We start from the raw sequence: 26,226 nt of genomic DNA on the forward strand, positions 1-26,226 counted from the left end.
TTAACAGTCACATTGATCCATGAACTTCCTTGAATACCTATTTTTCTCTATTGTTTTACTCTATTTATGTAATTAAAATAGTTTCCCCCCACAATGCATCATGTGAGACGTCACTAATTTAAAACAAACTGTGGCACTGTCTCATCTCGCTGTCATAACGAATAGCACTTCCACTTGTGTTCACTCCTGAATAGATCTGAAAAGAGATGGGAATGTCATTATTTTTGCATTTAGTCTTGTTTTACTTACTTTTTATTTTAAAAAGTGAAAATTAAATCTAAATAACGCCACAACTAGAGTTGGATTTATTTCGTTTATTAAGTAAGTTGTCATTCAATTAAGTGGCCTCGCCATGTATATGGCCTGTAGTATAGGTAGAATTTGAAAAACCTCATAAAAACTACTCTTTGCTCTGGAACAGCTCTTGTCTGTGTAGTCTATTCTGGTTAAAATCCTGTACTATAAAGCCACAGGGAGTCCAGTCCAATCTAAGGGCTGCTGGGCTCCTGTACTGGATCGCTAAGCAACACTATTCAGCGTGGCCAGCTCGCATTATCCTGGAATTCATTCAGATTGATTACAACTAAACTGATGAATTATTTAGTGCACTGACAGAAACACAATCAACAGCTATTGTGGACTTTGGGAATTGGGTTTTGGTCTTTTATATAAACAAAAAAAAGGGAATTAAAGATGACACTTTTGGGTCTGCAAAGATGCTCTTACTAAATCTTATTTTATCTTATCTAATCTTCAGATAACCATCCTTTAAGCATTCATAATTTTGATATTATAGGTTATATATGAAAACGTCTGGTTAATTTTCACTTAACAATCTTGTAACAAATGATTTAATAAATTGATTGCAATAATGAAATTGCAACTTTCACATCTTGTGGGAAATTTGGGTAAACAGAGTATATAATTCCATGTCAAAACCATTCCGACTGAAATATGTTGTTGTTTTGATGTTTATTGAAAAAGCTCGATAAACTTGTAATAACGAGTTTTATTTTGAAATCTCAGTCGGAAGTCTCCATTATTAGTTTGACACAGGTTGGCTGTATGTGTGCATGCGCTTGCGTGTGTGTGTGTGTATATGTATGTGTGTGTGTGTGTGTATATGTATGTGTGTGTGTGTGTGTGTGTGTGTGTGTGTGTGTGTGTGTGTGTCTTCCTGCTGCTGCTCCGTGTCCGCTCACAGTCCGCCTGCTCAGTGTTGATCGGCTCGCCATGGCGGAAGGACGCAGAGAACAGCCGCCTCATCCCCTCTTTTCCTTACCACCGGCCAGCAAGCGACCCTGCCTGCGCCCTGCACCGCGGGGTCCCGGGCCGGGGCCCGGCCACAGCATGCCCAGCTCCCGGTATCGTTCCCCGGAGTCCCTGCTGGACTGCGCCGCGAAGGCGGTAGCGGAGAAGTGGGCCTTCGAGAGAGTTGAGGAGCGCTTCGAGCGGATCCCGGAGCCCGTCCAGCGCCGCATCGTCTACTGGTCCTTTCCCCGCAACGAAAAGGAGATATGCATGTACTCGTCGTTTCAGTGCCGTGTGGCCGGCGAGGAGGGTCCGGTGGCGGCTACTGGCGGCGCTGCGAGTGCCGGCTCCGGAGCTACGACCGCCGCTGCTGGTGGAGGATCCGCCGCCGGTACGGCAGCTACGGCGGGGGCAGCCGGAGCGCTGGGAACCGGAGACGGACTGCCATTCCGCCGCGGTATCCGGCTGCTGGAGACCGGCTGTGTGGAAAACGTTTTACAAGTTGGTAAGTGGAATATTTTACTGTAACTGAGGCGTAGCTGTGGGTTTATTCAGCACAAGCACCACGGACTGTCCCCGAGTGTCACCGCCGGGGCTGCTGGATCTATTCGGGGGATGATTGATGGAAGTTTCCCTGCTAACGTGGAAAGTATGTAAAGCGTCGGTTTTCAGCGCAAATGAAACTACACTCGCTTCTCTGTGGCTCTTTTATTTCAGTTTAACTTATGTGGAGACATTTGTTGTCGAATTGCGATTTTAATTTTTCTCTCCGCTCCTCGGTCTGGCTGAAACGGGAAGCGGAGATGAGGTTGTTAGCTTAGCCGCGACCAGATGCTGTTTAAAAATTAAAGGGCTTCTTCGCATTGTGGATCCGGAGCTCTGCCGCTGGCTCCTGCGTCTCTCCCCGGTGCTACCTTCGATTCGCTCGCTTTATAAATTGGGTTCTGTTTTGTTTGTTTTTGAAACACAAGAAGCCATGTTTCGCGCACCACCACCCCGGAGCTCCTTGGCCGGGGCTGGCTGGAACTGCGCGCCCGGCACAGGAGGAGGAGGTGGGCTATGACAGACGCGGATTCAAAAGAGCCAGCGTTGTGGCGTCCGGGCTTTATTTTTGTTTATGCGGAGAAAAAGTCGTTTATTCTCGGGTCCCAGTCGGTTGACGGGGGCTTAAGCAGGAGACAAAGGCGGTTATTGGGTCTCTTATTATGATTAATCCAGCGTTAATCCGAGAGAAAAATCCCCCCACAGTTTTTTTTGTTTATTTGCTGCTCGGACCGGACAAAGAGCGCAGCTCCTACAAACACACGTCCGGGACTGTTTGATGTGGGCTTTTTTAATTTTTAAAGTGATACACATAAAAACTGTGTATACATCGCTGGGTGTTTGTCCGCAGCCTCTCAACACAAAAGGCTTCCAGTCGAAAATGATCGATAAGCGTCTCGCATTTCCAGCGCTGCAGAGACACACACACGCACACACACACACACACAGATAGAGAGAGAGGCTGTTTCTAAACAAAGGGCCATTCCGCAAAGCTCCCTCTGCCATTCACTCTCATTAGTTTCATCCCCTGCGCTCCACACAGTCACCCAATGAGCCCAGACACCAGGGAAATTGATGAGATGAAACCGATGGATAGTTTAAAAGAAGAAAAAAACCCGGTCTTTTATGGCTACTGGCAGTATTTCTCTGCGGCCATATGGTGCGAGAGCCACTGGAGCTTGTCTGGGGGGTTTCATGTTGCTCCAGTGTAGCAGACACAGAAGGGGGGTCGGCTGCTGCTGCTCTGACTGCTCTATGTAATTGCATCTCATAAATGCTCATCGATTCCTCCCCCATGTACCTCGAACGAAATGTGAGACATGTGATTATGAGAGTGAAATCTGGTGATAAAGTTTTTTTTATTTTGAGTGGGGGGAGTTGGTATGCAAGGAGAAGAAGTTAAAAAAGTCAAACATGCTGAGGTTGTTTTGTGCCTATTGCCACCAGGCCGTGCATTTGCACGGTAGGCAAATGGTTGAGAGGAAGTTGAGGTTGTGTGTTAATCAATAAGCAAATAAGTGAAAAATCTAACATGAAGGATTGGAGGAAATTACTTGATCGTGACATATAGTGGCTGGTTCACATGTTGACCCTAATCATCTGATCAATGGTTTAAAAAGTGGGTTTGAATAAAAATAATTAAAAGTCTGAGCTATTCAATGAATGTTCTCCGTGTCACTCTGATCCATGAACTCACCAAAAGTTTCCCATCTTGGTGATAAACTCCTTTAATGAAGAATGGAAGCAAGAACAACACTAGCTTTTTGAACTCAAGACAGAATGCTACACACTACACATCATTAAGTGAGACCCTTGTTGTTTGGCTGTTGGGAGGGTGTAAATTGGGGAGGGAGTTGATTTGCAAGAACAAGAAGCTTAAAAAGTCAAATATGCCTCGACTCTTTTGTTTCCTGTCCAATGCCACAAGGCCTTTTACATTTGCACAGTATGCAAAGGCTTGAGGGAAGGGTGCTTGAAGAAGTCAGCAGAGGTGAACTGCTTTTTGCCACTACAACGAAAACATGTGATTTTACTACTCCTACATAAGGTGGAATCAGATTAGTAGATCCAGGGAATTAATCTGTTAATGCTGCTGTATTAAAAGAAATGGCTATAAAGTCAGCAGAACCACCACTTGTATACGTTGTGATTTTGGACGCTATATCCAGTGGTTTCAGTTAAAATATAAATGGTATGGACATTTAAACAAGGTATACATTTGTGAGCAAACTCCTCTGGTTACAATGCTCTCCCCCCAAGGTCAGTCATAGCAGGCAAGGCACATGGTCCTGTTTATCTGTCAACAAAACACAGGACGGGCCACATAGCTGTGTGACACCAGGATAAGATTTGGCTTGTTCTTCACTTTGTGGACCATGGGAACTAGTTTACTTTGTCAGGTTTACTGACTGGCTTATCAGGAGAACAATTATTTTTTTCTTTCTCCATTCGTTCGTCCCCTCTTTCTTTCTTTTCAGAGCTGGCTTCAGATAGGTTGAGCAACCAAGCGCGGCGCCTATACACAATGCACTCATTACGGATCGTGTTCCACACCTGTAAATTACAGTCTTAAGATTGCTTTCACCTGACATGGCATAATATAATCACCACTTAAAATAGTGGCAGTGCTTGTTCTTAAGAAAGGGGGATGGACGTGCCTCATGTACTCTGTAATAGGAACTTGCCAGGGAGCGATTAGGAATGAGACTGGGCTGCATGCTGACACATGCACGGTGAGGCATAGTTTAAAATATGGCATCTATGGGAGTTGCAGACTGAAAATCTGGTGTTAAACTTTTGAACCTTGTGGTGTGCGTCCCTATTAAGTTAGGCCTGCAAACAGCTGTTCTTTTGCTGGATTTGTATAATTTAGGACAGAGTCATTGTCAATCTGCTTAACGCTACATCCATGCTACTTCGTTTTTGTTTGAAAATCGCATTTTCTTAATAAAATCATCTCTGTCCACACCAGTGTTTTGGCTCCATATCAGTTTTAATCACTTGTTCATAATAGACGCCAAACACATATCAATTGACCACTCACACACACTGGGAATGTGCGTGCTAATGATGGCTAACTGGTAGCCAAGGCTAATGCTGGGTGTTGTCTTTTGGAAGGAGCAGCACAGGCTACGTCATGACTGAAAAGACCCAATAAACGAGCAGTTATCATTGTCTTCATCATCATCATCATTTCCAAACATCTCTGTTTTATTAAGTCTTAAACTCCAGAGTAGTGTGGATGCCAGGTGTATCTGTAGCAGAGCTAATGCGTTTCAGGCTACTACTCTAATGGTATTAATGTTGATGTAGCCTCGGTGTCAAATTGAGTTGTGTTGTCTGAGTTGTTATTCAGCTCTGGTTTGTGTTGACCTTTAAGGGAGTTAAAACCACGTTTTTCCACTGGTATTCTTAAGGTCTACAGATACCCAAAGTTTTCAGGCACATTGGACTTAATGAGAAATCAAAATTACACAACTATGATGCAAGAAAGAGCCAGAAACACTGAAGACACTGAAGTGATTAGATCACGAGCTAGGCTATCATAAGATGTCATTTTTTGTATTATTCCTCACAGCCATCACAAGCCCAGCATGCGCTCCTGTTCCCGTAAAACTCATCTTTAGACTTGTTTTTGTCCCACTTTAACGGTGTTGCCTAGAGGCAGATCTGGAATTGCTCTTGTTTTTTCAGGTAATTACTAATGGGATATGGTGGTGGTGGTGATGGGGGGAGACTGTGATCTGCTTTTCTACTCTGCAGCACTAAATGCAGAGTCCGGGTCACGGGAAGTTTAAGACCCGACTATAGGGTCTGTGGAAGGAGGGGGACAACTGTTGCCTTCTGTTGCCACAATGGAGGAAAAAAGGTTTAAGCAAGACAAAATCAAATTTGTCAAGTCACGTCATATGTACAGGACAAAATGGAATAGACACACAATACGGTCTCTCACGCCTTTATGGTATTGGGTAATAATGAAGTGATTCATGAGAAGAAATTAATTTGATTACAAATTTATAATATTTTCCATCGAGGACGTCTATGTGTTTTAGCAGTTAAAAAAGGATTTGAGGACTTATTGTCCCTCAGCCGGCCTCCACCCCTGTACATTACCAGTAAAGGCCTCTTGTAACAGTAACATAGAGGAACTGAAGGGACGTGAGCTCATCAACAACTCGTCTGCCCATGTGTTCATAATAATCTACTCCTCGCTCCGAGTCATAATTAGAATAATCAAAGCTAAGCGTGCTTGTATGTGTAACCCCCCCCCCCTTCTCGTACACGCCACATACACACACGTGTGCCCACTTTGCCAGAGCCTTATGAAGTCCTCAGAGAGTGGGAGGAAGGGATATAAGAGGAGGGAGGGAAGAGGAGTGGTGGGGGGGTTCTTTAGCTTTGAGTCAAGCTTTGGGATTATTGGGTCATGCTTTGTTACCCAGCTGTAGAAAACCCCTTGTTCACAGAAAGAGGTGTGTGTGTGTGTGGGAGGGATCTGCGTGTATGTGTGTGTACGTTCTCCGTCTCCGTCGATGTTACATAAAGCTGTAATGGGTCCCCGACGTCTCTTGAAGCACCAGTGACAAAGCGAGGCAGCAAAGTTGAACGGGATTAAACTGTATGTTAGAGTCGGGCCGTGGGCGGAAAACACACACTTCTGTGATGCTTCTTTACTGCGAACGTCTCAGGTCCCGAAATTAGTTCTTTAGTCAGAGGCACTTTTCTGCACTGGGGGAAATATCTCTTGTGCACCAAAACTGCCAAGTACCCAATGTAGAATGTTAAAAGTGTATTTTAATATTAAAAGGTGTTGCATCTGGAAATTTCATGCAGCGCCCAGTGTTTAATTCCACAATAGATTTAGCACAATGTTAGCGGAAATAATGAAAATGATTTCCCTTGCAAATGATTGGGCAAGAAGCAGGCAATCATTTGGAAGAGCTTAACCAATTCATTTGATTTAATATATACAGTAAAGCGTCGCAGCTAGCGAATATTTCATTATTGATTAGTCTCATTAATGCATGAATCATTTAGTGTAAGAATGTGGGAGGGGAGTTAAGGTATTCATTTGGGAATGATTTTTGTTTTTGTTTGATGAATGTGTGTGTGTGTCTGGAGGCCTTGGTGGCTGGTCTTACCAGGATATCCTCACATGTAATTTCCTGGTAGAAGGGTTGGGGGTGGGGGGGGGGGGGGGGGGGGGGGGGGTTCCTTGTTGTGGAAAAACTTGTGAGCCTCTGGTGTAAATCCACTCATCAGTTGCTCACGAGCATTACGGTAAAAGACAGAAGGTGGTGGTGAGCTCATCCCCCCGCTTGCTTCAACTCCCAGCTTTTCTTCTCTCAGGGCTGAGTACACCTCTCAGTTCTCATATCCTGATGCTCTCCTGCTCTTACATCTACTGTGTCATCTTTGTTTTTCTTTCTCTCATTCCTTTATCTGCTTTTCACTCATTCACGTATCTCTTTATGTAGCTCCATGTCTGTTATTTATGTTTCAACCCCTTTTATGCTCTTCACACGCATTCCCCCTTTATGCCTCTTTAGCATACATCACTCGAAGATGGCTAGCACTTAAATCATTTCTCTCTGTAGGCTACTGCATAGTAAAGGGCTGTTAGTCGGCCAAAGACAGATCTTCGAGTTTTTTTCCCTCTTTACGCTCCTGCTGCCCTCTCGTCATTAGACTGTAGCCAGTTGAGGAAGTGTGAGTGGTTTTGACGAGAGGAACGAGGGGGGATGATGGAAAGAGTCAGTCATTGATACTGACTGAGAAAGAGGTCAGACAGTTGAAAGCAGTGCTCTTAGGGTGAGCCTCTGTGCTGTTACCACACCGATAGGATGTTGGCTCATGTTCTTCTGAGAAACTAAATTCCACACGTCAGACCTCCATATGAGTTGGCTGATTATACTGTATATGAATGGTATTGCTCTTTGGTTCAATATTTAGTAATTTCATAATTATATTTGTCTATAAGGGCTGTGCTATATGACCAATATCTCATTTAGAGAGGTAATTTCCTATTCAGAGAACGATACATGAATTTGCTACCCCTTCTCAGGATATAATATTTGAATTGACCTAGGTGGAGATTTGCACCCGGCCATTACTGTTCAGTACATTTGACATTATATTTTAACCTGTTAAATTTAATGAATGCAATTTGGATCTTTGCCTTCTTGTTTTTGTTTCAAACCACATTTCTGACTTGGTTTAATGAAGTGCTCGAGGAAAAAGCTGTTGTGACTTTTATGCACATCATTGCTTCCATGTAAAGAAATGATACATTGTCAACTTGTAAGTGCTTTAACCTTCACTTCTGAGGTATAGCTACCTATGTGTATTGGTTCATATATATCTTTTTGTCTATGTATATTCACAGCACAATCCATTCTGAGACTAAACTTTAGCCACTTAGCGCACACACGCATTCATACACACACACACAAAGTCCATCCCCAGCCCTTCCCCAGCACACAGCACAGACAGACAATATTTAATCAGTGTAATGAATTCCACGCCCGTCACACTTGAAAAGAGAAAATCGCTAAAACAAATCGTCCCCACACTCTTATTAGCTCTTGGAGAGGCTCGTGAAAGACGAGGCCATTAGGAAGATGCTCTGTTGTTGCATTCATCAAGAGGAGAGGCACCTGTTCACATGCATGTGAGAGAGAGCGCGCGTGACGACTGATTATAATAAAATCGTTAATCAGAGGTGGTTGTTCGAGTGTTTCCCCCTCCAGATAGTGACGCCACGATCTCTATGTTACATTTGCATGTTGGGAGAAGAATAGGAATCTTCTTTTTCAGGCTTGTTTCTTATGCTTGTGTCCAGTGATGGTGATGTGACCTCCCCTCGATTTGCGCTGATTCTGATATACTTTGTGTGCCAAACTGCTCAAGCTGTTTTCACGTGTTCTGCCATCAAGACACTTCATCAAAACCAGCGAGAGAGAACAGAAAATGATTAGTTGTACTCTAACATCACCAAAGAACTCATCAGTATCAACACTGTTGTCAATGTAGAAAGTAGAAACCACTAATTACAAAACATATACACAATAACTAACAGTTAGCCTTCTCAAGACTCTGTATCCTTCAGCATCTCAAGCTTTTATTTCATTTCACTCTTTGTCCTCATATGCGTTTTGTCTTAACCTGGTCTCAGGTGTTTGAGCGACATTTTTGCTGTGATTTCCAGCCAGGCCACTTCCACTCTGGGCTTGTTTTGTGGGGGGAAAAAATGGCATCCTTTGCTGTTAATGCTGTTTGCTCAGTGTCATCCCTCAACAAAATAAAAGGAGAGTAAACACCCCTTTTTTTAACAACTGTCTTCCCTGTCCTGTGTATGTACCACCTTTAGTGCTTTTACCTTGGGCGGTGGGTGTTCGGTTATCAGCAGAGATCAATGTTGGCCTTGTCCTTTTAGCTTTTGAAGCTGACAACCGGCTGTATTCAGTTATTACACTGTTCCACACCTGTCTTTTATTGGCCCGTGTGTGTATTTTCCATGGAACACATTTGGCCCTGTCTGTGTCTCTGGGAGAGGCAAGACTTAAAAGAGAAGGCTGAGGCCTGCACACTGAACTATCGTGGCCTTGTTTGGTTGTGATTGCTTAACAAACGTCGGGTAGAAAACACAGAACTGGACCTACACAGAGAGGAGATGGGTATTTTAAATGCAAAACAGACACAAATCAAACTCTGTCCGCCTCATCACTGTCAGGGCTCTTTGATAGAGAGGAAATACTATATTTTGCAGACTACTTCTTCATGTAAAATAATATCCTAACCCACATGAGATGAAATTACGTATTTTCATACAAATAGAAGCAATGCCTGGGGTGTGGAACATGGCAGGAGGGGATATCCAGGATGACTTACATGGGGGAGGAAAGCAGTGACAGGTAGCATTGTTAAAAATGAAAACCTCTTGGGGGTAGACCAAGAATTTGTAAACGATGGGATTCATGAGGTGAATTTGGACATGCACCAACCTAAGCCTAACTAGTCATGCCAAAGATGAAGTAATTGTCTTGAACCTGAGGAAGTTAAAGCCTAAAGGCCGGCGCATGCTTCTGCAACTGCGTCGGCGGCGTTTCACGCAGCTGTGTCGCAGGACTCTTTGTCACTCATGCTTCCCCAACCTTCCCCAAGCGCTGCGCGTCTTATACCGCAATTCCCCCCCAGAACACGAGGCGGAGTAATGTATTTTGTCGAAGACGACCTTAGAGACGCCTTCTTTCTTCTTCGTCGATTGTTTATTTACATAGCCACTGCGGCTCCTCGTAGCCTTTTTCTGGCGGACAAATCCGCCAGTCAGTGACGGGTCATACAAGCGATCAGACTACTGGATCTCTTCTGCCAAGTGCTCTTCTATTTGGTCCATATTCTTTCTCCTAAATCTTCCGTGATTTCTGCCGGTATTATGGGGCATGAAACCGGAAACTAGACTCCGGACGGGATGTAGTAGGCAGACCAATCACAAGCCTTGCGGGCTGCGTGAGGCTCGCGTCGCTTTGTCGTATAGTTAGAAAAATTGGGCGACGCACGTAAGCACGTAAGAAGAGATACATAAGCACGTAAGGGGCCCGGAAGGGCTCTTGCGCTTGCGGGCCCGTGAAAAAGCAGAAGCATGCGCCGGCCTTTAGTCTTTGACAAAGCACAATTCCAACCCATACGAAAAACCTTAAGCTTCCGTCATTTTATTGACCCGCCCAAACCAGTTTCCCTCTCCTTTTTTTTTAAACTGGTGAAAGAAGAAGAAGAACAAAACAGCATCCTTATTCTACTAATCTCTGAAATCTTGATTTCTTGATGTTTGGATATAACTCATTCAAGAATAACTTTTGGAGGCGCCTTCAAACTTAAAGGGATAGTTCACTTTTTGACATGAGGTTCCAGCAGTGATATCTCTATTGGGTTGCGGATATGATAAATATAAAGCTAAAGCCAGCAGGTCAATAGCTTATCCCAACAAAGCCTAAAAACTGGAAACAAGGCTGTGTGCAAAGTCCACTCAGTACCAGAAACCTTCACAAAGACGTTAATTAGAAACAAGCAGAGTTGCTGGCAGGCATACTTTTTAAACTTGTGCAGAACTAGCTATTTCCCAATTTTTTCTGTCTTTATGCTTAGCTAACTGGCTGCTGATTCATATTAGCCGATGAGACTGGTAATCGTCTTATCATTCAGCAAGAAACTGAATAAACGTATTTTACAAAAATCTTAATTATTCCATTAAGAATATGCTCAGCATAATCCAACAGAGTTCTGTGAGATACAAATCAAGTACCTGACCTGTCTTAACTGCCCCCGATGCTTGCGGCCCTCTGCCTAAATTGCATAGATCTGAAAACATCAAGGTGCCGTAATGTAAATGGGAACAGCAAACCACGAGAATGACAGTAATGATGGATACGACTGATATCAACAATAGCCTGCTGTCTCCAAAAATGTGCAGTAAATGACAAGATGAATACAAACAGGCAACATCAGATCCTTTATGAGACAGAACACTTCAGTTTGGTTGTAATCTATGCAATTTTTTTGCTTGACTTGCTACACCACAGGTTTGATCTCTTTTTTAAATTGTTTCTGCTTTGCGACGCTTCCTGTCTTTCTTGTGTGCTATGAGAGCAGTAAGAGATCAGATACAGAGACTAGAGCATAGCATTGAAAAGATCAGGGATTCTCAGAACCAATTAGATTAAATTTGACCTTTAACACTGCACAGCGTTGTCTGCAGTGGGAACTTAGCTTGATCTGTGTGGCAGATACCAGTAGAACCAGTTTGGGGGTACTGTACTGTGAAGGCTGTGACATTGTACACATTACAGTTGTACCCGGCATGAAACCATAACACTGTGCATGGCAGCCAATTGAAAGCAGCCACTTTAAAAAAACTCAAAATAATGTGATCATCTTTCCTTGATCTACATTTGTGGCATCTTGAACATGGTGCTCTACTCCGTGTCACTTCTAATTGAAATTCCTTTTCTTTCTGTTCCCATAATGCCCTGCTTTGTGCTCTCCAGTCCTGCCCATTTCTTGATCTCTATGCTGATGATTTCCATTGTTCCTTTGAATGCAGTGAATTTGCTGCATTAGTCTGTTGCCCATCTCAACTTGAAATGACCAGTCGTAGATCACAGAGATCACAGACAGATATTCATCGCTCCTTATTCCCCCCCCCCCCCCCCTCACTCTTCTCTTTGAGTCGACACATGGTTGTGTATTACAGTGAGTGACTGTGTCCTACGTGCTTCCCTCATCTCTGCAGCACTCACAGGCCCTCACGATAACAGCGCTATTATTACCAACAAGACAGACGAGGGCCCATAGGAGTCCATCGTGTGTGAAATATCCATTATGCCTGGATTAGAAACTATTTCTATACATTTGGTCGACTTTGATCTCAGGAAATGAGAGTCAACAACCGTGCTGCGTGTCCTTTTCCGTTCTGCACATGTGCAACTCAGTTTTGTCATGGCCATCTCTTCATGGCTGTCTCATGGTCCTTTCAAATGAAAAACCATTCATTTTTCCCAACCTGCATTCCTGGCTTTAACATTTAATTTGTAATTTGTCAGCGCTGACCTATTCAAGTGATTGGACCGTTGCTAATTGCGATGGTTCGTCGGTCCCTGGTCATTCTGTTAATTTTGTCGTCCTCTTTCTCTCTATCAATCCCTTTCCCCAAATGTGTGGATAAGGCTTTAAAGGAAGCACTTAGTGCGAAAAGTACGAATAATTATATCACTTAGCAACCAAGTCCCCTATTATGGTGATTCACACTGTCAGTGTGCATTAGCAAATGGAGCAGGGCCTCCTGTGTGGCTGAAGTATTCTGAGTCGTTCACTGTGTGAATCTGAAATGTGACCTGCCCCCATAGGTTCAAAGAAATCTCAACCACTCCCATGTCTCTTTTCCTCAAGTATTCAGATCCACTTTATCTCTACAGCATTGTTTACAGCTGCTAATGTTTAATAAGGTTCAAAATGAGGCAAGAAAATGTAAAAAATGTATAATATAATCAAAAAGAATATTTGTTGTTTTAACAATTGCATGCTAATACATATTCAACCAATATAGAGACTTGGAAATTGGGTCAACAGAGTATCAGTGCCACAACTAACAGACAGTCACATCCTGCTTTTGTCTGCAATGTGAATAGATCTTTATTCACTTTGGGCTCAAATGACTCCAGCTTTGATTGGCAGTGATTGAAACATGTCACTTAGCTGAACACACTAATTTCTTCTCAGAAAGGAAAACTCCCCTACTCTTAAAGGGATAGGGGTCAGTCGCCTTTTAAGCGGGTTTACCGAAACATGAATCACTGACATATTTCCAGAAATCAACATGAGGCCATCATGACTTGAGGAGGTTTTGTACTTGTCATGCCACGTTCCTCTCAGTGTGACTCACCTATCTGTCCAGTAAGAGGCTGATGGGTCACACAGCTCTATTGGATGGCCTCTTCCTCTAACAAGCCATGTGACCAACTGGTTGGGCAGATCCATCATCCTATCAGACTTTAGAGAGGAAGATGGCTCCTCAGCACTTGTTAATTTTCTCGGCATGTTGACATGAATCTCCTCCCTGTACCTTTACTGGACATTATTTCCCTCAACGCCCCCCTTCTTTCTTCACTTCTCTGCCTGCCTGCCTCTCTCCTTCCCTTCTTTTTCTCTCTCCTCCTGCTTGCTATTAACAGCACTCTGTGTGGGTTTCTTTAGTGGAAAACCTGCTATGGCCCATTAGGCTGCAGTCTCACCAACATATGAATGTTAACATGACTGCAGAGAGGAGGAGGAGGAGGACAGGAGGCGAGGATGATAAAGGGCCAGGCCAGGGATGGGATGGGTGACAAAACAGATGAAGGGAGGGGACAGAAGAGAGGGAGAAGGGGGTGTGAAGGAAAAGGGGAAAAGGTGGGAGTGAGAGAAGGTGTGACGCAAGGAAGAGGGGAAGTACATAACGAACCTGTCACCTCTGGCTCTCCCACCCCCCCCTTTACACACACTCACAGTCACAGAAAAAGCCAAAGAGGAGGGTGGGACCTCATTAGGCTCTCAGCAGTCCATAACACACACATACAGAGAGAGAGAGAGAGAGAGAGAGAGAGAGAGAGAGAGAGAGAGAGAGAGAGAGAGAGAGAGAGAGAGAGAGAGAGAGAGAGAGAGAGAGAGAGAGAGAGAGAGAGAGAGAGAGAGAGAGAGAGAGAGAGAGAGAGACTACCACTGTGCACTGTTGCGGGGGGAAGGGGGTTGCCCTGAGAAAAGAAGAGAGCAGAGGAAGGAATGAAATTGAATTGATAGGAGCAGTCAAGTGCACCCACACACACACACACACACACACACACACACACACACTCCTCTCTATGCAACATGATTAATGTGGTCAACAGCCGTGAGGATAAGTCTGGTCAAGACCTCTCACCCTCTTACACGCATGCACACACACAAACGTTGGCCTCCTCCACTTTAAGTGTCTCTGTGGCCTTTTCTGGCGCATCTGTTCACACACCCTCCTCACCCCAACCAGCATGCTGTACTCTCGCTGCACCCAAACAAAGATGGAGGAGACAGACAGACGCAGTGGACTTTTGTCCCTGTCTTTGTCCAGTTTTATTACACTGTTAAAAGCCTGGTATCCATTCAGTGTCAATTCTAAAGGTATATTAAGCTACTGGACACTGCAGGTGTAGATTTCTCAGTTTTAATTAAAAAGTTATAAGGCTGGCTTGAGGAGAACATGTTTCATTAATAGACATTCAGAAATTTATGTCAACGTAGATGAACTTGTCAATGAAACATTGAATTTAATGTATTTGTCAAGTTAGTTCAGGGGTAATTTTTGTGTCATTCATAAGTTTGTATTCCTTCACTGTATACAATAAGAAGAGATACATTAAAGTAATGTGTCCATTACAGCTGTGGCTATAACTAATACTATATAGATCAATCTAGAATAACCAGTGAAAATGATTTTCTGTGGATTATCATGTCAATTAAATCACTTACTCATTTCATCTTCAGTCATAGTTGATGTCCTACATTCAGGAAGTTTGTTTATTTTTTAGTAGAGAAAAAAATAAATGCACATCTAGCTCACTGTTGTTTTTAAAAAGCCACTTTTTAGCAAAGTAAATTTACTGTAAAAATTTCCATCCACAAGCATTTTAGCTATTTGTGGTGGTATTTTTTTCTTTCACAATTTGGGCTTTACTTGATTGCCATTTAGGATCATATGATTACAGCAAGGTTTCCAGATGGGAAAAGAGCCTTGGAAATATCATGAGATGGAATCGAAGCTGCATGTAGACATCCTCTTATCACAAAATTACTAGGTTTAGTTCATATGGAACACAGACAAGGAAAAACTCAACTTTCCTCTTCAGGTCAGGAATAGTTTAAGAAACTGAACACAACATTTTGGTACATAATTTAAATGTAAAATTGATAAAAGAAAAAGAGAAACTGAGATTAAACCTACAGATGCATTGTCTCATTGTTAAGGGCACAACATTTATTTAAAAGAATTTCCTATTCTTGACAGTGCCCTAGCCAAAAGTCTGTTACTGAACTCTGCTGCATGCTGAGCAGACAGACACACACATTAGCAGATAGACGGCTTCACAGCTGTAAATATATTTTTTACAGATAACGTAATGAGCAAATGGATCCTGGCTAAAAACCTGTCTCGCTAATGCAGCTGTTTGAGACATTACCTATGTTCGATGGCCTCAATACGCTTGAACCCAAACCACTTAAACTGTCAATTTAGATGAGGCCAGTAAACTGTCCATCACTGGAAGCACATAATAGGTTACTAAATGTCCACTTTAAGGCTGTGAATTATTCCCTACTTACTTTGCTGTGTGTGTGTGTGTGTGTGTTTATTGGCGTGTGTCAGAGAATACAGGGTATCGCACTATGTGTGTTCAGGGGTCCACGTTGCAGTTTATTCCGTGGGGGTCTTGCTGTGTCCTGTAAAACCAGCGGTCCCGATGTGTATGTGTTTTCAAAATTCCTTCATTCTGAAAATCTAAAATTAAGTTTACCTTCATTTACCTGAAGTAAAATTGCATTTAAATTAATTTATTTTTTACCTTTCCTTGATCGGCATTGATTAGTTCGTTAATTAGGTTGAATTGAATGCAAAAAATAGTGCAACAATCTTATCATAAATTTTCCTAAACCTTCTTTAACTTCCTGTTCTTCCCTCAAACACACAAACGCCTGATCTGTGTATTCTTTTCTTTTTTGATTTTAAAGTCTAATTTTCACCTAGTTAAATTTTGCCTCAAAACGGGGAGCTTGTGGCACACTAAGCACTTTTTCTGCCACGACAGCAGAGAGGAAATCTTTGTGTGTGTACATATAGTGTGTGTGTGTGTGTGTGTGTGTGCGTGTCTGTGTGTGCGTGTCTGTGTGTGCGTAAAGCAGTGTTCAAAGTGTTGTGAGTTATCAGTAGGGATGAAACACCACTGCTGTAACAATGGGATTAAAGCTGCACTTATGAAAGAAGCAATTAAACGCTATCTTATCTCATCTGCTTCTAACACCAAAAAGCACTTAAATACTTTTCAAGTTTTTCTCCTCCTCCACTACCGAGTAGAAATCTGTAGGTTCCCAGTATTGCTGATTGGTTAATGCTCAAACTGTCCTTCCATCAGTGCAGTCAGCTAAACCTGTCAAACATGCATATGCAACAAGGTTTTTGTATTAAAAAAAAAAAATAATCCAATTACTTTCTGATATTGATGATAATTACAGCATTTTCAAATTTAATTTTTTTTTATTTTGGAGTTGATGCAGTGTGATTGTCAGTATCGATAAATCTGTAAGTTGTTTTCCATATGAATGTCCCAATATAGTAAAAAAAAAATGCCTGTTTCCTCTGCCTAGAGTCTAAATTTGAATCTTCAAATGTCCAAAACCCAATGATATACAGTTTACAGAGATGTAAGCGATTTTTGGAATTGATTAGAAAAAGGTATCTTGGTGCTGTTTCAAAGCAACAGCAAGGAGACCAAAGATAAAAGACCCAAATATATAAGCTTAGATTGTTTTTCTCTTCATGTTATTGCTTCGTTGACTGCTCCTGCTGTTATAGCATTGTTCAGAGTCATTATATTCTGATGGCAGTGTCACAAATGTCACAAATGAGCTGATTTAAACCTGTATTTTGTCATCAACACCCATGAACATCTGCTCTCGGCCCTGTTCATGCCCACTTCTCCTCCTCTTTGCCTTCTCACTTGTTGAACTGAGGTAAATTCACATCTTTTAATATGTCCAAAACTCAATCATCTTTCCTGTCCTCATTCCGAGTGGTTAAGAGGAGAATAAAACGCATAAAAGAAAAGTGAACAGATTTAGCCGTGGGGGAGAATGGCAGTGTGATTGCAGAGGGTTTGTCTGGATAATTCTCTCTGATTGGCGTCCTTGTGTACTGTCTCAGCCTCAGCGTCAGAGCTGCTACATAGCCTCGACCTGGCGTCTTTGTCCTTTGTGTTATCCCTCCCTCCTTCCTTTCTTTGCTTCCTCTGTCCATCAAGGCCAAAAACTGACTTTTTCCTTGTGTTGCAGTGCGTCATTTGGGGATTGTGTTGTCGACTGGGCCACTGTTTCTTGTGATTTATGGTTTAAGATTAGGATTAACAATGATAACAACTTTTGGTAAAGCAATAGATGTTTGAAACTCAGTGGAACTCGTCATAGGTGGTTATAAAGATACTTTTTCCCCCAACTGATTGTGTTGATGGAGCCAGCTCAATGCACGGAGGCTGCCTGCACACAGTACCTGATTGCAGCCTGTTTTCAGCAGGAGCCTGTTTGCAGTTGGAGCATATCCCAGAGCCTTGCAGATTGAGTTTCACTGACCTGACCCGGCTGCTCTGCAGCTGATGAGCTTTTGGTGAAAGATATTAAATCCAATTTTGAATCCAGCTGTCTCGTCTTTTCAACCCTTTTAGAAAGTGCTTTGTTGATTGATTAAGGTTATTTGATTGGTATTTCCCCCCTTTTTTTTCAAGTTTACAAATATATGTAAGTCACTGTGTGATTATATATTCATGCATCACTAATAAATTGCATTATTTACAGATCATCGTCAAAAACAACAGCTGAGAGTAGTCAAAATGTTCTAAAGCCTAAACCTACAGATATGTGGACTTAAGGCCTCAGTATGCTTCTCCGAGTCCGTTTCGGAATGACGGACGGACGGATCGGACGGACCCTTTTTGATTTATAGTTCTACGAGCCTTTTTATTGTGAAAACAATTCACCGCCAGAACAGTAGATGGCGAAACGGAAGTCGAGCTTAGACAAGCCTACCTCATGAGGTATATAGAAGAAGTCCACGCTGGTTTATTTACGTCCTCCCGGCTCCTCAAACACAGTGAACGATGGTAACAGAAAAAGGATGTTGATGACGCGACAGTTTTTGCTGAATAAAGTGACACCCAGTGGGTCAAAATGCTTTTGTTATCGTGTCTTAGCGCAGCGGTTCCCCGGTCTTGTTTCCAAACTGCGTTGCTAATTCAACAGCTTGAAGCTACACGGAGGCAGCTAGCTCCCCCCAGCTTCCACACACAGTCAGCACGGACACCCGATACTAGCTACTACCAAGTGTTTGCTTCTAGCCTGACGGTGTTTGAGAAACAGTGTCATGAGCCGTGGGATTAAAGTCAGCGGGTTTTTGCGCTGTTCCCACCGCAGTTAGCATGGTGGCTAGCCCGCTAGCCCCGTTATCAAAGTTCGTTATAACCGTATGTGACCGTACACACATGCCGTAAGTGCTCTAACCAGCCACCGTCAGCCGGACACACTTGTCACATTAATCATAGAGTCGTAGTTGTGATTTTGGTTTATTGTGATGTAGGGAATGGAACAGGAAGTTTCCATTCCGAAATGCTGGCGTTAGCGGACCAATCACAGCCAAGTGCTATCCGTGGGCTGTCCGTCATTTCGACGTATAGTTAGAAAAATGAGCGCGGCACGAAAAGCTCTCCGAGGAGCCTCGGAGAGGCACGGAGAGGGCGTTCCACGTTGGAGAGGGCGGTCCTATCTGTCCGTGTCCGTCAAAACGCAGAAGCATACATTGGCCTCAACATGAGAGGAGTGGGACTAGCTGAATGCAACATTCGATATGTTAATATAGCTAATCGATCGCCAAATTTACTTTTGCACACCCAGCAGTTACAGAGCAACATTAGCATTCTTTAGAAATATTGATGTGGCCACTGGATGGATTAAATCCAGTATGCACTCCCTTTTAGATCTGCTGGATTTTCTACCAACTCCTGAGAAAAATATCTGACTCTTTAGCTCCTTAATTCTCCACCATGGTCACTAGATATTGTGCTGTTGCTGTTTGATAATGTGGCTGAGAACAAGGAGTGCTGAGGCTGAGCCACAATAGTAAGACAGCTGTCCAAAAAAACAAAAGAAGCTAAACACACTGCGAAGCTGAAGAGTTTGGTGATAATATTCTATGCGCTTTCTTTGTTTGCCACTTAAGCATTATCGTCTTTCATACATTGTTAATATGTAAGTATTAGTATGCAGCTTCGATGCAGTGTGGGATCTCAAAAGAAAATATGCAAAAACTCCAACATTCAAGTTGAAATGTATATTTTCAGTTATTTTATCATCTATCACAACCAGGATCCATTACTGTGTGCAGTGGCTCTGCGAGATGCAGCGAGCAGGCTGGGTTTTGGGGTCATGACAGAAAACAGAAGAGACCCCACAGTAACAGTAACAGTTGCCTATGTTGATAACTATCAGCTGTTCCACTTGTGGCCGCCAGGCGTCAAGATATCGGCCCATACACTCGCACACCACACCGACGAACACACACACATACAAACAACCCTGGGGATTTAGTACAGTCTCAATTTTGGCCCCATATAGACTAAACCAACAATATTTAACTACACACACACATACCCTTGCCCTCCTACCCAGATTGTATACACTAACTGACCCTGGCCTACACCCCTAGGGGGGTTCCCATGCTATTTAACCACTGCTTTTGTTGCAGGGGTCTATAGTCGAGTCTGGCACACCTTTTAACTTACAAAGACCATTTAATTTGGAAGCCAATGGTTACTGAGGCCTTGGGGCACTCAGTGTGTGTGTGTGTGTGTGTGTGTGTGTGTGTGTGTGTGTGTGTGTGTGTGTGTGTGTGTGTGTGTGTGTGTGTGTGTGTGTGTGTGTGTGTGTGTGTGTGTGTGTGTGTGTGTGTGTGTGTGTGTGTGTGTGTGTGTGTGTGTGTGTGTGTGTGTGTGTGTGTGTGTCATGGTGGGAAAACTAAAAGGCTGTGATCAGACCCTCCCCAATTGTCCAGTTCCTGCTCTTTTCTTTCCTGTTTTCACCTCGTCTCCATCGTCAAAGCATCCTTCAAGTTGGGCTTTTGCAGTGTCCAGTGTTTCTTCCTCAAAGCCAATGTTTTACTGTTGCCTGAAGAATTACGTGAATCGTCAAATGAAAACCAAAGCAGCCCACTGTGGCTTTTCAAAGTGAGGTTGCTACTCTGTGGAGGCTCCATTTGTCTGACTCAGTATTTTGAGTCTCAGAATTACCAACCATTTACAAGTTTTTAGTATGTTGCCAAGTGACTGATTCGACCAGCTCACTACACGGCAGCAGAGCGGTATCTGACTGGTGAGGAGAAGGGTTGGAAGAATGCTTTTGATATCACACACACCACAAAGCCCGGCAAGAGTCATTTTTCCAAAAGCCAAGAAAAGGCCACGCAGGGCCTGCCAGGACCGGCTCTCAGTGAAAATTGTCACCATAATATCACAGGAAGCAGCATTTCCCATGGCAACAAGAAACAGAGATGAACCCTGTGACATCTTTTGAAATATTGAGGTGCAGCACTCCTGGTCATTCAGGCCAAACAATAAAGGCTGATGCTGGTAGAATCTCGTCAGTTTTTCTTTTAAATCAAAACAACAAACTCAGGACATTTACATACACTTAAATAATTTGACTGTAATCCGATTAAGGCAACAATCTGACTGTGGGAACTTTAATACAAAGGCCTTGGTTGGATTAGTTCCTAAACTCATGATCTGCATTTGCTTAACCTCATTAAGACACCTCGATTTTTTCTTACTAATTAACAATTACTCATGTTTTTCCAGGGGGCCTGTTGAATAACGCAAAAACTGTTAGTTGATCAATCAGTCTTGTAATAATGAGATTAATAATGTAAAATTAAATGGCAATAATTCTATTAGAAGTCAATTAAACCTTTAAAATAACTCACCTTGGGCCTGTTATTTGGAAATGTTATGAGGTAAAATAGTTTAGAAAAGTATAAGTTGGAGGCACAAAAAACATATTATCTGAACTAATCTTATTTAAAATGTAATGGTGAGCTTATCAGTACTTCTATCTAAAATTCTGATTAAAAAAAATACATATATATCAATAGTTCATTTATTAATATATACCTGAATGGTGTCAAGTCTTGCTTCTTTTGGTTTAGGATACATCCATAATAGTACTTGGTTTGAAAATGGTGTTTTCAAACTAAAAAGATCTCATCGCATTATGGCTCTGTATCGGTTTTAATCCCCTGCCATACTGATTTACCTGAAAACACATCAGCTGTTAGGAGCTCTAAAACGTCTGAGTAGTATCCGCAGCAGAGTTGATGCGTTTTCAAATGAAAACATAGTAGTGTTGATGTGGCGTGAGCCTCACTGCTCTCATGGGCAGCATCCAGCTGTTTTTTCACTGGAACATTTACAATAAACCAGCACCAAAAAGGTTAATATGATGGCTAGAGCAGGTGAGGTGTGAGATCATACTTGTGTAATAATTGTCCAGACTGATATAATAGACATGAATATTTTCTTCCATGGGTCTTTGTAGTCATCTCTCCTGCTTTGCTCCCTGCGGTACTGTTTCATAGCTGTCTGCTAACTTGAGGGGGAGTTTCCCCAATTCGTCTGTCTCTTCTCCCTCAGGTCCTCACACTGAAAGGACCTCTTCTTTTGTCATAAATTTAGTCTCTGTGTGTGTGTGTGTGTGTGTGTCTGTGTGTGTGTGCATGTACGCAAGGACAGGCTACTGTGACATTTCTATTGAGTTCAAAGCAGAGAGAGGGAGTGTTTATGACACTAGAAAGCAACTGTAAGATCTGAGTGTCTGAATCAGTTACTCTTTCTCACACAATAACACACACGCACGCGTTACACACACACAAACACAAACGCAAACGCACACACACGCACACACACACACACACACACACACACACACACACACACACACACACACACACACACACACACACACACACACACACACACACACACACACACACACACACACACACACACACACACACACACACACACACTCTCCCTCTGAACCTGCCTAACCCCGCAGCTTGAAAACTTAGAGCTTCTCTTTGTGGTCTATTTTGCTGCTACTGCTCTGAGTGGTGTTTCATTCCTTGCTAATGATCACCACATTGACTTCCTATAATAGAAACACAGTCAATGGGGGTTTCCTTTTTCTATAAGAGATACATTAGAAGATATTTAAGCTGTAAAGAGGGCTTACACACACACACACACACACACACACACACACACACACACACACACACACATACACACCGTATGTACTGTTCAGTTGTTTTTTTCCCTTTGGGGTTCATTTGAGACCAGGATGTTTTCGTGTGAAAGGAAAGATATTTTCATTCATACATGAGCTTGTGTATGAGACGCATGGGCGTGGTCAGCCATTGCATGTGTGTATTTGTGTTAGTTTGTCAATCTTCTTTGAAGAATATATAAGAAAGGAAAACGTCCACCCCATCATCACCATATCATTCTTCTAATAATCTAACCATACTTTCCTCCGTTTTACTCGCTTTGATATCTCTAAACATGATAGGCCTGAAGGTTTGCTTGGGTCAGTCCGTCACTGGCATATTTCCCTGATCAGCCTGCTATGGACATAAGAACTGCGTGAGTGTGCACGGCATGCACTCCACTTCTGTCTGTGTGTTATAGTCAAGTCATCTGTACTTGTTTATTCCAATCTGTGCATGAATTAATTCATGGACCTAAACAGATGATTGAAATGTACAAAAATCATATAAAGAACTCTTTGCTGTACAAGACCAGTTCTCTGTGGACTCTGACTTCTACATGCTCTCCATAATTTCCACTGGGAGTCAGATTAGATGAAACTTTAATGGCCCCTGTGGGTAAAGAGGGTCTGATCACAGATCTACACTGCACATCACCGTACTTTACATTACATTTAGCACTTAGTTGAGGCCCTTATCCAGGGAGACCTGTACGCTGTTTCTAGTCTGTCACTGTCAAGTAAATTGGTACCTCTTTTCGTTTCAGTAGAAAGCACAGCTTTTACCTATGCTGTGGTTGAGTCGTCTTTTCTTTTTCTAAGGAAGAGCAAAATGACCCCAAAATGCTAAGAAAAGGTGCTTCTCTGCTTCCTTTATGAAATGAAAGGAGATAATTAATTCCCACAAATCCTTGCGACAGCAACATTTATTGACCCATGTCAATAAAATCCTCTGTCGTATATTTGCATATCTTGGTAGAACTGCAATTGGATTATTTCTATTTTATAAATAATGTTTAATATCAGGGTCAACGATATACATATAATATATATTCTCTTTTTGACTTGTATAATAGATGACTTTTTGTCCATGTGTGGAGAATCCTCCCATTGTTTTGGGATAACTTCAGCGAGAGCAGACAGGGCCTGTGAGCTCACTGGCTTCCATGCGGGCCGTCGCCGAGCACACTGCACTGTTTTTCCAAGCTCTATTCATTAATTCATTTCTTATTGGGACGAAGATAACAGGATTAGTGCTGCAAGCATCCAGGAGTCAGCAGGGAGGGAGGGGACCCCTTAACCCAACTCCCTCCCTGCAGACAACGGCTGTGTGTGTGTGTTTGTGTGTGTATGTGTGTTTGTGTGTCGGTGTGTGTGGGGGTTTATGTCTGTGGCCTTGCCAGATGGGGACCAGTCCTTCTTCCAACTAAAAAAATCTGTTGTGCGCGCACACACACATGCACCACATTCTCCAACTCTCATCCTCCTTCTTCTGGTTTGTGTCCAATCACCCACTTCTCTCTATTGTCTACTGACTACTAGCAAAGCCAAGAACCATAATGTGTTCGACCAAACTATTATTGTTAATTCAAAATTGGGAGAAAGAAAATTACTAGCCCTTTGTGGATATGATAATCAAACCGAGGCAGTCATAGTTAATTTAAATCTTTTAGAACAGTAAAGTAGCTCAAAAGAAACCTTTTAATGAAGCCCTCAGAGCTACAAAGGCTGCATCACACTATTACTTATGGGTTTGCATAAGAGGATATATATATATGAATATAAATGTCATCAAGCTTGAATTTCCAGTAATAAACTTCATATAACCTACTTTCAATATCTACATTTTTGTGGTAATGCATATATAGTCATACAATTTTTATTGGTTACCATGGCAGTGACCAAAGCTTAAGGCTTCTTATAGCTATAAGGTCAGCCCTAATTCATAAAGCCCTAGTGTGTTTTCATTTTCAGTTCATAATATCATGTGGTGTGATACCTACAATAGGAAGCGTACATTTGACAGTTTCAGCTCTATTTGTATGAATGACACCGTTCTCCTCTTGTGCACTATAGAGCAGTTTTCTTTTGGGACCCCTGAATGGCAGTTTTTTTACCCTCACCTAACTGGGTAAATAAAGTATTCAGCTAATCCTGAGCTTGCAGACCACACCTGATTTCGCTAATCGGCTGTGGGTCAAACAGGAAGAGATGATTAAATATTCAGGGCAGGGGTCAAACAGGAGAAGGGTCGACAGCCACAGCTGTAATGCAATTAACCGATCCCACAAACGAGCTGTAGAGGACGGTTTATAGTTATTGTTAATTATAGTGTCAGTTAAGTTATGACATTGCATGCGGCACCTTTTAAAACATTGCTGTGCAAGAACAGGTCGTGATATACGAGCAGAGCCCAGGTTGTCTCCCTGTTCGCTCTTTGATTTGGCTCCCTCGCCTTCTTACACCTCCTTCGGTCCCCTACTGCCCCTCCTTCTGTACAGACAGAGTCTATAGCCTCCTCGCACTGTTACCGTGGAGAAAACGGCAGTGTGCGTCGCAGGAATGCAAGCAGACACACATCCTACGCACACATACACACGATCTCTCTCACAGCCACCCGGTGTCCTGCCAGCTTTGCCGGTCATTGTATTTGGCACGTGGCCACTATCTCTCCTATGTTGCACACGCACACACACACACACACACACAAACACACTCGCACCCTGCCTGACTCCTGCCTTGGCAGACAGCTCCTGCTGAGTAAGGAGGCCCTCGCTCTCTTCCTTTCTTTCTCTCTCCTCGATTTACTTTTCAGACCAGCCCTTCTCTCCCCACAGAAGTCTCATCTCATCCCTTCCCACATATTTAACATCTCCTTAACCTGCAGAGACTAAGTAAGCCCAAGGCACCCAGCACCCACGCCCTCCCCCCCCCCACTCCGACACCAGCCCCCATCGTTCAAAAGGTTTTACCGTCAGAGCTAAGCCGTGCCGCATGCTTTTGAATTGACGCATTGTTACTGGATGTGAAGATTTAACTTTGGCCATTAGTCATGTCTTTATTCTCCCACTGGCAGTAATGTCTCAACAGCTCAGAGTTAGAGGTGGGGCATTGGGGATTCCGACAGCTACATTTAGCCTTAAGCTATAGATGATGTTTCACAATGGCAGTTTATGGCCCGGATTGACAAATCCCTTCATAGTGACTCGCATATTAATTACGGATGCCGGCTGCTGCAAAAACAAAAGTTTGGCTTTAGTCGAACAAGGGTGAAACTTCAACATACAGAGGCCCTTGTTCTTGACCATTGTTGAAGCTCATTCACTGAGCATGCTGGCTGTTGATGCAGGGATATGTAAACTGAATGACATGCGAGTCCCTGGAACAAGTGTTGAGCTGTTTGCTTACTGTAACAATACTAACTGTACGATGAATACTGTTCTGTAAGCCACGTAGATAATAACAGTATTTAGTGCTTTGTGAAAAATGGGGGGGGGGGGGTCGGGTGTTGTATTTTTCTCCATCACCATGAAGTCCTGTCTGAGCTGACTGCTTTTACATTTTCAAAGGTTGTTGGTTGTATGAGAGTTATGGTCAAATCTCCCTTCAGCCTATTCTATAACATGTTTCCAATGAATAACGAGGAAGTCTTAAATATTTTTAATACTTGCAACTTGATAGGATTTCTGTTCCAACGATGCTAAAGAAGCCAACTTGTGTCCTCTGATTAATGTACTTTAAATTGCTTAAATTCAGATACTTGTGAACCTGAACTAGTCCTCCTTGTATAGGTGT

At 42.8% G+C, this 26,226-nt stretch overlaps 1 protein-coding gene across 1 annotated transcript in view; it reads left to right on the forward strand.

Annotated features, from left to right (window-relative positions):
• Nucleotides 1-1,233: 1,233 nt before the first annotated feature.
• Nucleotides 1,234-26,226, forward strand: part of zswim5 (zinc finger, SWIM-type containing 5) — a 59,154-nt gene continuing 34,161 nt past the window's right edge. Inside the window, exon 1 of the mRNA XM_053437801.1 lies at nucleotides 1,234-1,756. Coding sequence (XP_053293776.1) covers nucleotides 1,234-1,756 — 523 coding nt within the window. The remainder of the gene's footprint in view (nucleotides 1,757-26,226) is intronic.

This window comes from Pleuronectes platessa, chromosome 13 (genome assembly GCF_947347685.1).
Source record: "Pleuronectes platessa chromosome 13, fPlePla1.1, whole genome shotgun sequence".
NCBI classification, from domain to species: domain Eukaryota; kingdom Metazoa; phylum Chordata; class Actinopteri; order Pleuronectiformes; family Pleuronectidae; genus Pleuronectes; species Pleuronectes platessa.